The sequence below is a fragment of the Muntiacus reevesi genome, chromosome 15 (assembly GCF_963930625.1).
Source record: "Muntiacus reevesi chromosome 15, mMunRee1.1, whole genome shotgun sequence".
NCBI classification, from domain to species: domain Eukaryota; kingdom Metazoa; phylum Chordata; class Mammalia; order Artiodactyla; family Cervidae; genus Muntiacus; species Muntiacus reevesi.
Genome location: NC_089263.1, coordinates 4,748,653 through 4,761,151, shown reverse-complemented (window position 1 = coordinate 4,761,151; position 12,499 = coordinate 4,748,653). Strand labels below are relative to the sequence as shown.

Below are 12,499 nucleotides of genomic sequence, written 5' to 3'. Positions count from 1 at the left end.
GCCTCCTGCGGGCTGTCTGGCCCCTGCACGCCCTGGTCTCTGAGTCTGCTGGTCCTAAGCCGGTGGCCCCAGGACGAGGCACTGCTGGGCCAAGCTCCCCTCCAGCGGTATGGGGTGATGGGCACAGTTTGCAGAGTTACCAGGGTTACTTCATGGAGAAGCCTTCTCTCCCTGCCCCCGGGGCCCTTGGCGTGGGGTGCATTTCCAGAGGATGGGCACCTTCCCGTCCTGCAGGTCAGGTCCCCCATTTCTCTAGCCCTCGGAGAGCCCCTCAGATCAGACCAAAGGACTGCACAGAGCGGCCGCCCCTCTGTCCCTCGGGTGAGACCGGCTGCTGCTGGTGGTGGGCGGCAGGCGAGGTCAGTTCCGCCACCCGCCATGGGTGGCCATGGATGAGCTGCCAGGCCTGCGAGGCTCCGGTCCACCCCTGCAGGGAGCCGCTCAGAACCGGGATTCCCGCTGGGTCACAGTCAGGTCCAGGAGGAGACGCGGCGAGAGCCCAGGGCACGGACGGGGCAGCCCCACGGCCCAGGGCCTGCTCAGCTTGTCCCGCCACTTCAGCTCTGTCTGAGGCTTCTCCTGTCTGGTTTTCATCCTGAAGGTTGGGAAGCTGGTTAAAGAGGCGGCCTCCCACAGCAACCTGAAGAGGGTGACGCTGGAGCTTGGCGGGAAGAACCCCTGCATCGTGTGTGCTGATGCCGACCGTGAGTCTCCCTGCTTCCAGGCATCCCAGAGGCTTCACTCCATCCATAGCTTTCTCCTCACTTCCTTGCCTGAGTCAGAACCAGTTGAGAAAAACAGACACATGCGTCACGTGGATGCTTCTCCACCTCGGGTCGTCCCACCATAAATAATAGGCAGACGGAGACCCCAAGGCCAGCTTTACTGGTGGTGGCAAGCCGCCCTGGAGGAGGGCATGTTTTATGTGTAGCCACAAGCGCCGCCTGTGTCTGCCCTTAGAGACTGTTTTCCTTCCCTGTCCTTGCAGAGATGGGGCCGTGACAAGTGGGTCTGGGTCTTCTTCAGAGCCCCTGTGTGGAGCTGGGGAGAGACCAGGATTGGGGGACGGGCACCCCCACAGGCATTCATCACTCTGCCCTCCGGCTCAGTGCTGCTTGCGCTGCTTGCTGGCTCTCGAGGACGTGAGGTGTTCCTTTCTTCTTTGTCTCAAGCCTGACAAATCAGGCCCGTGGCAGGGGCCCCTCAGGAGTGTCCTGCTGGCCTGGGTGCTCTCTCTCCCTTCACCACCTCTTCCCTGGGAAAGCCAGCCTGTCCAGCAGCTTGTGTCTCACAAAACAATATTAAAATAAGCACTCTTCTGGGTTGCTGTGTCCAGAAGAGGGAATAAAGGGCCACGTCGGGCCGTGGCTGACCTGCTGACAGGGTCAGCTGCCCAAAGGTGTGATTTCCCAAGTACACTAAAACACCTTTGGCTTGATGAGTACCTCCCCGCCTGCCCACTGGTGCCTGGGATGCCTTTCATGGAGTCCGAAGCCTTCTGTTCCATGCTCAGATAAGGTTGGAATTGCACATTTCCCCGAGAAGAAGTGACCATAGCGTCGTTTCTGGCCCAGGTGTAGGTCACTGGTAGGTTCTCCTCCTCGCAGTGGGCTCCCGGCGGGAGAGAGGGCTGGGTGAGGACTCAAAGCGCCACCAAAGGAAGGGGAGCTGGGGGTGAAGACCGACTGCTCGTTTTCGCCTGGTTTGCTGCTTCCTACGGGAAGTGGGACCAGTGTTGCTAATGGTCTGTGCAGCCACGTGGGACAGTCCTGGGCACTGCCCCAGGGTGACCCACATTTGGAGCTTGAAGCTCCAGGCTCAGAGAGCAGGACTCCTGTTGTACCCTCCTGTAACTCCAGATCCGGGCGCCCCTTCTGCCCGTCAGCTCACTCTCTTCCCTGCCAACTGGGAACCCTGCAGCAGAAACGCGGGCTCCTGTCTGAGTGTTGGCTTGACAAGGGTCATAAACACCCATCTCCTCTTCCTCGGCTGGGCAGTGCCAGTCCAGAAAATTAAATCCTGGCAGAGCTGGTATCCCAGGCGTCATGTCAACAGTGACACGCCCCCGTCCCCCAACACTGCAGCTGCCCCGCTCTGGCTGCGGCAGGAAGTAAATGAGTTGTTTGGGAGCAGGGGCAGTTTGAAGCTGCCTAAGAGAAGGTGGGGTGCAGGCAGAGACAGACCCTCGTGACGCTGTCCTGCTGTTGCAGTGACTGACTCAGAAGCCCTTGCTGTAACGATGGCTCTTAAAGCCCAGAGCAGCCTTCCTCAGAGCCGCCCAGAGAGCACTACTGGCTGATGTGGACCCTCCGCCCACGTCCCGGGGGCCTGGCTCCTGCTTTGTGCAAAGGGAAGCTGCCCTGGATTTGGGGGGGCAGGCAGATGGGGTTTAGAAGCCCCTCAGTGAATGTCAGTGGTCTCTCTCCCTGAGCACCCTGCTAGTTCAGTTTGAGTGCCTGGTTTTATTTCAGAATAGGTCTACAGTGCAGATCCAGCCTTCATCAGGCAGAATCAATACATTTCTTAAAACCCTTTTAAGTCACACATGGTGTTGTGTTCCTTTCATAAGGTCCCTCTTTTTACTCAAGGTGGAAAATTTTGGCCCCTTGAAAAAGTCTCACCAATTGGTCAACATCAATACTTACAAAAGGTTGTTTTATAGACCACTAGTCCCCAGAAAAGGAAGAGGAGGGATCCGTGGGCAAGGGAGATGGGATATGAACAGTCTCCGTGCTCATTAGTGCGGTAAAGACACTGAGAGGTCCGGCAGTCAGGGACCTATTTAACCCCGAACTCTGTGGACCTGAAAAACCCCATTCCCATCCTCTGCTTTTGGGAAACGCTGAGCAAAATTAATTTCTGCACCGCGGCCATCCTGAGGCCTGTTTTCCCATGTGGGCAATTAGAGCTGCAGCTGTCGCCCGTCCGGCCCTAAAGACTTAATCGCTTCCTCTCCCCGCCGCCCTTCCCTGCAGTGAGCTTGGCGGTGGAGTGCGCCCATCAGGGAGTGTTCTTCAACCAAGGCCAGTGCTGCACAGCGGCCTCCAGGGTGTTCGTGGAGGAGCAGGTCTACGACGAGTTTGTCAGGCGGAGCGTGGAGTATGCCAAGAAGCGGCCGGTTGGAGACCCCTTTGACGTCAGGACCGAACAGGGGCCGCAGGTACCTGAGGTGTCACGTCCCAAGTGCACATTGGGGGGTTATGCAAACAGGCCTCTGACCCTGCACAGCTCTGCTGCTCCCTGGATTCAGGGTCCCTCCTGAAGCAGGGGCTCCCTTACCCGCTTGCCTGCCCACTGAGGGCTGTTGTTCCCATGCTGACCGACAGTCCAGTCCCGTCAGGCCTTGGTAGGGTTATGAAATCGGTGTGGACACACAGACACTCGACTCTTCACGGCAGATAACAAACAGCGAGCTCTGGGCCTTGACAGATGGGAGGCATTCCCAGTTCAGAAGCCCCTATGCCTGAACCCTCCAGCCAGAGGCACCCCTTCTCTGAGCCGCAGCATCCCCAGGAGAGAGCCTCAGGCAGACGTTGTATTGTTTGGCTGGCCTCTCTGCAGAAGCGAGTCGGAAGCCTGGCTGAAAGGTAGCAGAGGGCAGGTGGAAGTGGCACTTGGAGTCAGAGGCCTAGTGGTGTCCGAGCCCATGTGCGCTACAGGACGAGGTGACTGTCAGACGCCATCAGAATCCCAGTGGAAAGGGCTCAGATGATCAGGAAACATCCCTGAATGGCAGGACCATGTCTCTGGCGGCCTGGTTTGCAAAGCTAACAACAGGATGAAAATGATCATAACCCCGAGGTTTAATAACCTTAGTAAAAGGGCACATCCTGTATCACTTTCTAATTGTGCAGGGCAGCAGACGGATAAATATTTAAGAGGGCAGCCTAACCGTCCCATGAATTATTGAAATGGAGCTCAACAGCAACCCACTTTGCTTGTAGCCAAAGTCCTGCTCCAGCCAGGAAGTTTCAAATCACATGTCAGGACTCACCCATCTGTGCCTGTCCCGCGACCTAGCTACTCACCCCCTGTGTTGGCCCCGTGTGTTTCCACGAGAAGCCATGGAACTGAGGACAAATTTGGCTCTGGAATTTTATGAAAACCACAAGCTCCTTCCAAACCTCAGTTTCCTCATCTGGAAACTATTGATGAATATTAAGGAAATTTCAAGGCAGCTAATAAGATTTTATTCTTTAAGGGGAGGGGCATCAAACACAGGTCCCCTAAGCTAGTTGGAAGTGAATATACATGACTTCAAGCCACATCAGTTAGGTGTTGCCTGACCATCCTTGGGGGGACGCCTTGGCTGGGGAGTGGGAAGGACCGCGTGGAAAAGGTGTGTGTCTGGCCACAGCGCCCACCTCTGCCTTGGTCCAGCCCACATGCTGTGGCTCTGGTGCCACGTGACCCTGGTGGAGAGAAATATCTCTCCTTGTGGCCAACACTGTGCTTCCTGTCAGGCCTCAATCCCAAACCCAGCAGTGGCCAGTGACGCAAAGTCCAGCGGCCTTGGTTGGATTTCAGGTATGAGTACAGACGTGGCCACAAGTCATTATCGAATCTGCTGTGATTGTGAAGCTAATCCAAAATCCAAGGGAAATATGTGAGCTGATCCATCCTAAGGAATCCCTTTTACCCCATCATGATTCGTTAAGTCTCTTTCCAAGGTTTCAGGCTTGACTTCTGAAGCCAGATATAGAAATCTCTTCCAAGAGAGCAGAGTGGTATTGATTTCATCACTGCTTTTGATGCTGCTGCTGAAAGTCCTTTTGAAAACTCCCTTAAGCCGTCTAACTTCAGCGTATTATTTAGGGATGCTGTTGGGTTTTTTTTTTTTTTTTCCTCCGAAAGTGCTTTTTCATCTACGTTAATAAGATTTTACTCTGAGAGGATTTACAGCTGTCTAAATAGTCCTGTCTATCTCATGCCAGTAAAACAACTAGCTGACCAGCTCAGGGTCCCCTGCAGGCAGCCGGCATGCTCCAAAATTATTCAGGTTTATTTGGCAACCAAGCAGAGAGATGCATGGACTCACGCGGCCGCCTGGTGCGGGGCAGGGTCCCAAGTCCCCTCCACCCTCTCCTGTCAGCAGAGCGGCTCGCCGCCTTCGCTACCCTTGGGCCCTGCTTCTCTGTCTCTGGTGCGGTGCCCTGGGACAGCCCTCACTTCGTAGCAGGTTCTTCTGTACTGTGAGGCAGCGGCTGACATTCATGGAGGATTATTAGACTTAAACAACATGTTCACACAGACTCATCATGGAGAGTCAAATCTGGACGGGTAGAGTTTCCATGGAGACCTAGTACTGCTGCAGGATAGACGGTCTTGGAGGCAGAACATGGTCAGTGGCCACTGAAGGTCTGTAGTTTGATGAAGCCCCACAAACCTCCTGGTCTCTAAAGAGGAGGTGAAAGCAATCCTGGCTTTTAACCCAAGACTTGGTTCACCCAGAGAGAAGTTACCAGATTACCAGACTCGCTGTGACTTGAATTACTTTTTGAGATGGTAGTATATACACATAGGGGGCTTACCAGGTGGCGGAATGCAAAAGAATCTGCCTGCCAATGCAGGAGACACAGGAAACATGAATTCGATCCCTGGGTCAGGAAGATCCCCTGGAGAAGGAAATGGCAACCTACTCCAGTACTCTTGCCTGGAAAGTCCCATGGACAGAGGAGCCTGGCAGACTTACAGTCCTCGGGATTGCAAAGAGTCAGACATGACTGAGCAACTGAGCACACATACACATACAGATGGTCAAAAGCCAAAATACATATAAAGGTCAATAGTGAGAAAGTGCTCTTCCATTCATTCATAGACATGGTTATTACTCTTCCCTCCATGGGTATCCATGTACTTGGTTCTTAGATGAAAATTCTCCAGAATTTTTGTATATACAAGCAAAATTGAGTATGTATATAAGAATGTAATATGAATTCTGGTTTCCCCTGCTTTTACCCCAAATACCTGTACACAATACTGTTTTGCAACTTGGTTCTTATCCCATAACAAAAAATTTGAAGCTTTCTGTACCATACCAAACCACGGGAATCTCCCTTGTTCTTTTCTGTAAGTACATAGAATTCTGCTGTATGAATCCAACAGAATTTTAGAAACATGTACTGATAAGTATGTGGGTGTGTGCAATCATGTACAGTGCCCAGAGTATGTCATTCTACACACATGCAAGGACAAATTGCCCAAATGGGATTGCTGAGTGAGAGCACATTTGTAATTTCTATAAGCATGACCAATTTACATTCCAGAAGGATGAACCAACTCATGCTCCTACCAACCTTGTATCAGTCTGCCTGTTTCCCCAGCCTTACTAACAGACTGTGTATGGAGTTTTGCCCATCTGATAGTTAAAAATGATATCTCGTTTGTTTTTAATGTACATATATCTCTTATGGGCTTCTCGGGTAGCTCAGCTGGAAAAGCATTCGCCTGCAATGCAGGAGACCTGGGTTCGATCCCTGGGGTGGGAAGGTCCCCTGGAGGAAGGCATGGCAGCCCACTCCAGCATTCTTGCCTGGAGAAAGTCCATGGACAGAGGGGCCTGGTGGGCTACAGTTTATGGTGTCTCAAAGAGTCAGACATGACTGAGCGACTTGACCGGCACAGCACAGCATACGGCATAGCATATCTCTTACAATGAGTAAAGAGGAACACATTAGTATTATGTTTAAAGGCCATTTATGTTCCCTTTTCTATCAACCATGCATGTGCTTTGCATATTTTTCACTTGTACTGTTGATCATTTTTTGTCACTTATAAGAATTCTTTACATCCTAGAAAGATTAGCTCTATTATGTGACTTGTCAATTTTTTCCAGTTTGTTGTTTTGCCCTTTGACTTTGCTTGTGATGCTTTTGCCTTCTTTTTTTACTTACTCAAAATTATTAATCATTTCTTCTTGGCTTCTGGATTTCAAGTCGTAGAAAGGCCATCAGCACTCCTGTTTTACCAAGGCATTCTCCCACCTGAGAGATTTTGAAAACTTTTTATGACTTCACCTTTCATGATTAAGTCCTTATTCTATTTGGAATTTATCCTGGTACAAAGTGTGAGTTATTGAGGATCATCTTGGTATTTTAACACTGAATCCACATTTCATGAGATGACTTGTAAAGGGGCTTGCATGGTTTGTGCCCACTCTTTCAAAGAAAGCCAGACTGTGCCTCGAGGACAGAGTCATCCAAATGCACCATTCAGTTCAGTTCAGCCCCTCAGTCATGTCCAACTCTTTGCAGACTGCAGCACGCCAGGTTTCCCTGTCCATCACCAACTCCTGGAGCTTGCTCATCATCAAGTTGATGATGCCATCCAACCATCTCATCCTCTGTTGTCCCCTGTTCTCTTGCCTTCAATCTTTCTCAGCATCAGGCTTTTCCAAGGAGTCAGTTATTCAGATCAGGTACCCAAAGTACTGGAGTTTCAATTTCAATATCAGTCCTTCCAATGAATATTCAGGACTGATTTTCTTTAGGATGGACTGGTTTGATCTCCTTGCAGTCCAAGGAACTCTCAAGAGTCTTCTCCAACACCTCAGTTCAAAAGCATCAATTCTTCGGTGCTTAGCTTTCTTTATGGTCCAACTCTCACATTCATATGTGACCACTGGAAAAACCATAGCTTTGACTAGATGGACCTTTGTTGGTAAAGTAGTATCTCTGCTTTTTAATATGTATTCTGGGTTTTTCATAGCTTTTCTTCCAAGGAGTAAGTGTCTTTTATTTTCATGACTAAAGTTACCACCTGCAGTGATTTTGGAACCCAAGAAAATAAAATCTGTCACTGTTTCCATTGTTTCCCTATCATTTGCCATAAAGTGATGGGACCATATGCCATGATCTTAGTTTTCTGAATGTTGAGTTTTAAGCCAACTTTTTCACTCTCATTCTCAATTTATCAAGAGGCTCTTTAGTTCTTCGTCACTTTCTGCCAAAAGGGTGGTGTCATCTGCATATCTGAGGTTATTGATATTTCTCCTGGCAATCTTGATTCCAGCTTGTGCTTTATCCAGCCCAGCATTTCACATGATGTACTCCGCATAGAAGTTAAATAAGCAGGGTGACAATATACAGCCTTGATGTACTCTATTCCCAATTTGGAACCAGTCTATTGTTCATGTCCAGTTCTAACTGTGGCTTCTTGACCTGCATACAGGTTTCTCAAGAGGCAGGTAAGGTGGTCTGGTATTCCTATCTTTTGAAGAATTTCCCACAATTTGTTGTGATCCACACAGTTAAAGGCTCTACAGTAGTCAATGAAGCAAAAGTAGATGTTTTGTTTTTAATTCTCTTGCTTTTTCGATGATCCAACAGTTGTTGGCAATTTGATCTCTTGTTCCTCTATCTTTCCTAAATCCAGCTTGAACATCTGGAAGTTCTCAGTTCACATACTGTGGAAGCTTCACTTGGAGAATTTGAGGACTGCTTTTCTAGCATGTGAGATGAGTGTAATTGTGAGGTAGTTTGAATATTCTTTGGGACTGGAATGAAAACTGACCTTTTCCAGTCCTGTGGCCACTGCTGAGTTTTCCAAATTAGATGGCATAATGAGTGCAGCACTTTCACATCATCTTTTAGGATTTGAAATAGCTCAGGTGGAATTCCATCACCTCCACTAGCTTTGTTCATAGTGAACTCCTATGTAGTGATGCTTCCTAAGGCCCATTTGACTTTGGATTCCAGGATATCTAGCTCTAGGTGGGTGATCACACCATTGTGGTTATCTGGGTCATATGATCTTTTTTGTATAGTTTTTATGTGTATTCTTGCCACCTCTTCTTAATATCTTGTGCTTCTGTTAGGTCCATACCATTTCAGTTCTTTACTTTGCATGAAGTGTTCCCTTGGTATTTCTAATTTTCTTTCCCATTCTGTTGTTTTCCTCCATTTCTTTGCATTGATCACTTAGGCTCTTTTATCTCTCCTTGCTATTCTTTTGGAACTCTGCATTTAGATGGATATGTCTTTCCTTTTCTCCTTAGGTTTGGTTATTTTTTATTCAAATTTGCTTAAGTTCAGCCACTTTTTTACCTTAAAGTCACAGGTACAGCAAACCTATCTAACAAAGCTCTGTCTCTTCTAGCCAGAGAGAAGGGGATTTACGACAGAGTCATGGTAAGAACAGGGTTCCCATGGACTTGGGAAGAATGACCATTTTGAGTGGGGAGAGCACTTCCCCACCATGAGTCTCCCAGAGAGGGGCCCTTTGCCAGTTGGTTGAGTATAGCATCCACAAACTGGGTATTTATAGGATACACTCCAGCCCAGGAGATCCCTTAAACAAAGTGGCAGAAAGTGGAGCTCTTCCGATGAGCTGGCTTCCCACCAACCTGGAACAGCCTCTCTACCCCCTTGACCCTCTATTTTGTGTCCACGGGTGATGATTAAGGTGGTCAGCATTATTTCTCACTTCTCTGCCCTGTGGATGGAGAGTTCCAGTAAGTGTTACACCCTGATCTGTGGTGCCCTAGGAGCAGTGTGCAGTTTTGCCAGATAAAATGCATGGCAACTAGTTCAAATGCTGAAGATGAAGCTCCAATATTTAGCCACCTGATGCAAAGAGAAGACTCATTGGAAAAGACCCTGATGCTGGGATAGATTGAGGGCAGGAGGACAAAGGGCGACAGAGGATGAAATGGTTGGATGGCATCACTGACTCAATGGACATGAGTTTGAGCAAACTCCAGGAGATGGTGAAGGACAGGGAAGCCTGGTGTGCTGCAGTCCATGGGGTCACAAATAGTCAGACACAACTTAGTGACTAAACAATAACAACCCAGTTCAGATAAACAGTGGATGCGTTTTTAGCATAACCGTCTCCCAAATATTGTTGGGGATTTGCTTGTACTTTAAAAATTGTTTCTTGTTTTCTTAGGAATTCAAATTTAATTGAGTATCTTGTAGTTTTATTTGCTAAATCTGACAACCCTAGAAAGATGCAAGAATTAGAACCAAGAATATGACCACTTCACATCTTGTTTTACCCATGGATTTGCTTAAGAACACAGCTTCCCTGATGGCTAAGTGGGTACAGAATCCGCCTGCAATGTAGGGGACACAGGAGATGTGGGTTCCATCCCTGGGTTGGGAAGATCCCCTGGAGAAGGAAATGACAACCCACTCCAATATTCTTGCCTGGAAAGTCCCATGGACAAGGGAGCCTGGCGGGCTGCAGTCCAGACGGTTGCAAAAGAGTCAGACGTGACTGAGTGACTAAGCACACAGCACCCATGGAGAGGGTCAGATGTATGAATAAACTCATACCTGGAGAGGATGAGAACAGCCCATCTCTCTCCTGCCCCAGATAACCTAGATTTGTGCATTGGAGCAACATTTGCATACAAGGCACATCTGGTCCATGAATTTTGTCTTGGCTAGAACGTAATGAGGTCAGCCACCACACAGGAGGCTGTTGGACACATAAGCTGGAAGCCACCATCCAGAAAGAAGCCAAGCTTACCTCTCTCTGTTTTGCAGATTGACCAGAAGCAGTTTGACAAAATCCTTGATCTGATCGAGAGCGGAAAGAAGGAGGGAGCCAAGCTGGAATGTGGGGGCTCCGCCTTGGAGGACAGGGGGCTCTTCATCAAACCCACTGTCTTCTCAGAAGTTACGGACACCATGCGGATCGCTAAAGAGGAGGTCAGGGGGCTGCGGGGAAAACCATGTCCTGTGCTGAGCTGGGACCTTGGGGGTGGGAAAAGGGGCTGGGCCTCTCAAAAAGAGCCTTCTCCAGGGCCAAGGGATCCCCGAAGGCTTTGGGAGGGGAGTGTTTTCCTTTCTCTGCGGTCTCTTCCCTCTCCTCTGGGCAGTCGTCTGCCCCGGGACCCGGAGCTCTGTGTAGAGCTTGTCCTAACCCCCATTTCCGTGCCTTGCTCATCCTCTCTGGGGAACAACAGCCCCTCTTCTGTGTTCTGACGTGTCCTCAGGTAAGCTGGGGGTGGAGAGCTATTGCAACCTGTGCTCTTAACACAAACTGAGCCGGGGATTCAGGGTCCAAAGCCTCATTCACTTCCCCCAGACCACACCTAAATGGTAACTGTTCATTCCAAAGACCTGTCCTGACTAGAAGTCTCTTAGAAGTTGTCCATCATGGGTATCCTTGGAAGTGGTGGAAATTAGGGTAACTCCAGTAAGAGTGTAATTCTGTCTTTCGGGGCCACTGTTAAGCTAGCTGGAACTGGTTCCTACCTGGGTCCCAGGTGCTCAGACCCCAGGTTGTGGCATTTTTGGGGCACATGAAAGAGGGAATCACTGCCAGAGTCTTGCTGGTATCAGCCTTTTATACACATGCTCCTTGAGATTTTCGGGGGGTTACTAACTGTACCGTGATGGCATGAGACTCAGCTGTTTAAACCTCTGTGAGACAAGCTACTTGGGAACCAGGGGAGGTATTTTGGCAGGCTGACACTGTCCTCCTGGGCTGTGGTGCTGAACACTGAATCTGTTCCAGGCTCCTTTCAAAATTACCTCTGAACGTTCAGCCTGTAACTCTTTCCTTATATTTGCTGTGCTGCAGATGGTGACGAACATGGCCTCATTCTTTCCCCTGGGAATTATTAGGGAAACATTTCAGGGCATCTTCCTTGACAGAAAACACAGCCCAGAGCAGCCAGGGCCCACAGTCTGTGCCTGCAGACACCCTTCACAGTAACTCTGCTGGGATGACTTTCAGAGTTGTCTGTGCCTTCCAGCACGTGAGGCTCCTCTGAGGCTGGGGCTTCTAGACGCCCTGACCACAGTGACAGAGCTTCCACCCAACACAGTATTTTGGTGGTTATTTTTTTATTTTTGTTTAGTTCAGTCTTTTCCTTCAGATTTCAACCATCGCACAGCTAAAAAGATGCTTGGGCGCTCTCCTTCAGTCATCCTCTCCTGGGTGTGAGCACTGGGTGTGTGAAAAGAGCGCACAGAAGGCGGTACCTGCTCAGGGCACACATGCTTCACTCCGGCAGCCTCTCATTGCCATCCTTCCAATTAATCATAGATTTTTGGACCAGTGCAGCCAATACTGAAGTTCAAAAATATTGAAGAAGTGATCAAAAGAGCAAACAGCCTTGAATACGGACTTACAGCAGCTGTGTTCACAAAAAACCTCGATAAAGCACTGAAGCTGGCCTCCGCGTTAGAGTCTGGAACTGTCTGGTAAGTAGAGCGTGAGTGTCCAGCCCCCGAGCTGCCGGCCAGCTGGTCGCCTTACCCTTCTGTTAGCAGAGAGCTTTCCGTCCTGCGTTATGCACCACACACATCTGAGCACGTTGCCCCCTCCTGTAACCACTTTCTGAGCGGGATGGTGTCATCATCTTCGTGTCACAGATGAGGGAATCGAGACGCAGAGAGACTGTGTGACTTGCCTGGGGTCACACAGCCAGCACATGGCAGAGCAGAGCTCAGAGCCAGCCATTCAGCTCTGATGTGGGTGCTCTTGACCACGGTGTTGGACCTCCCCTTTTTATTCTAAGAGCGGTGCATGTTCTTGTGCAAAG

At 49.5% G+C, this 12,499-nt stretch overlaps 1 protein-coding gene across 1 annotated transcript in view; it reads left to right on the top strand.

Annotated features, from left to right (window-relative positions):
• Nucleotides 1–12,499, top strand: part of ALDH1A3 (aldehyde dehydrogenase 1 family member A3) — a 38,415-nt gene that overhangs the window by 18,887 nt on the left and 7,029 nt on the right. The window contains exons 8-11 of the mRNA XM_065906015.1: nucleotides 602–704; nucleotides 2,976–3,160; nucleotides 10,491–10,655; nucleotides 12,001–12,158. Coding sequence (XP_065762087.1) covers nucleotides 602–704; nucleotides 2,976–3,160; nucleotides 10,491–10,655; nucleotides 12,001–12,158 — 611 coding nt within the window. The remainder of the gene's footprint in view (nucleotides 1–601; nucleotides 705–2,975; nucleotides 3,161–10,490; nucleotides 10,656–12,000; nucleotides 12,159–12,499) is intronic.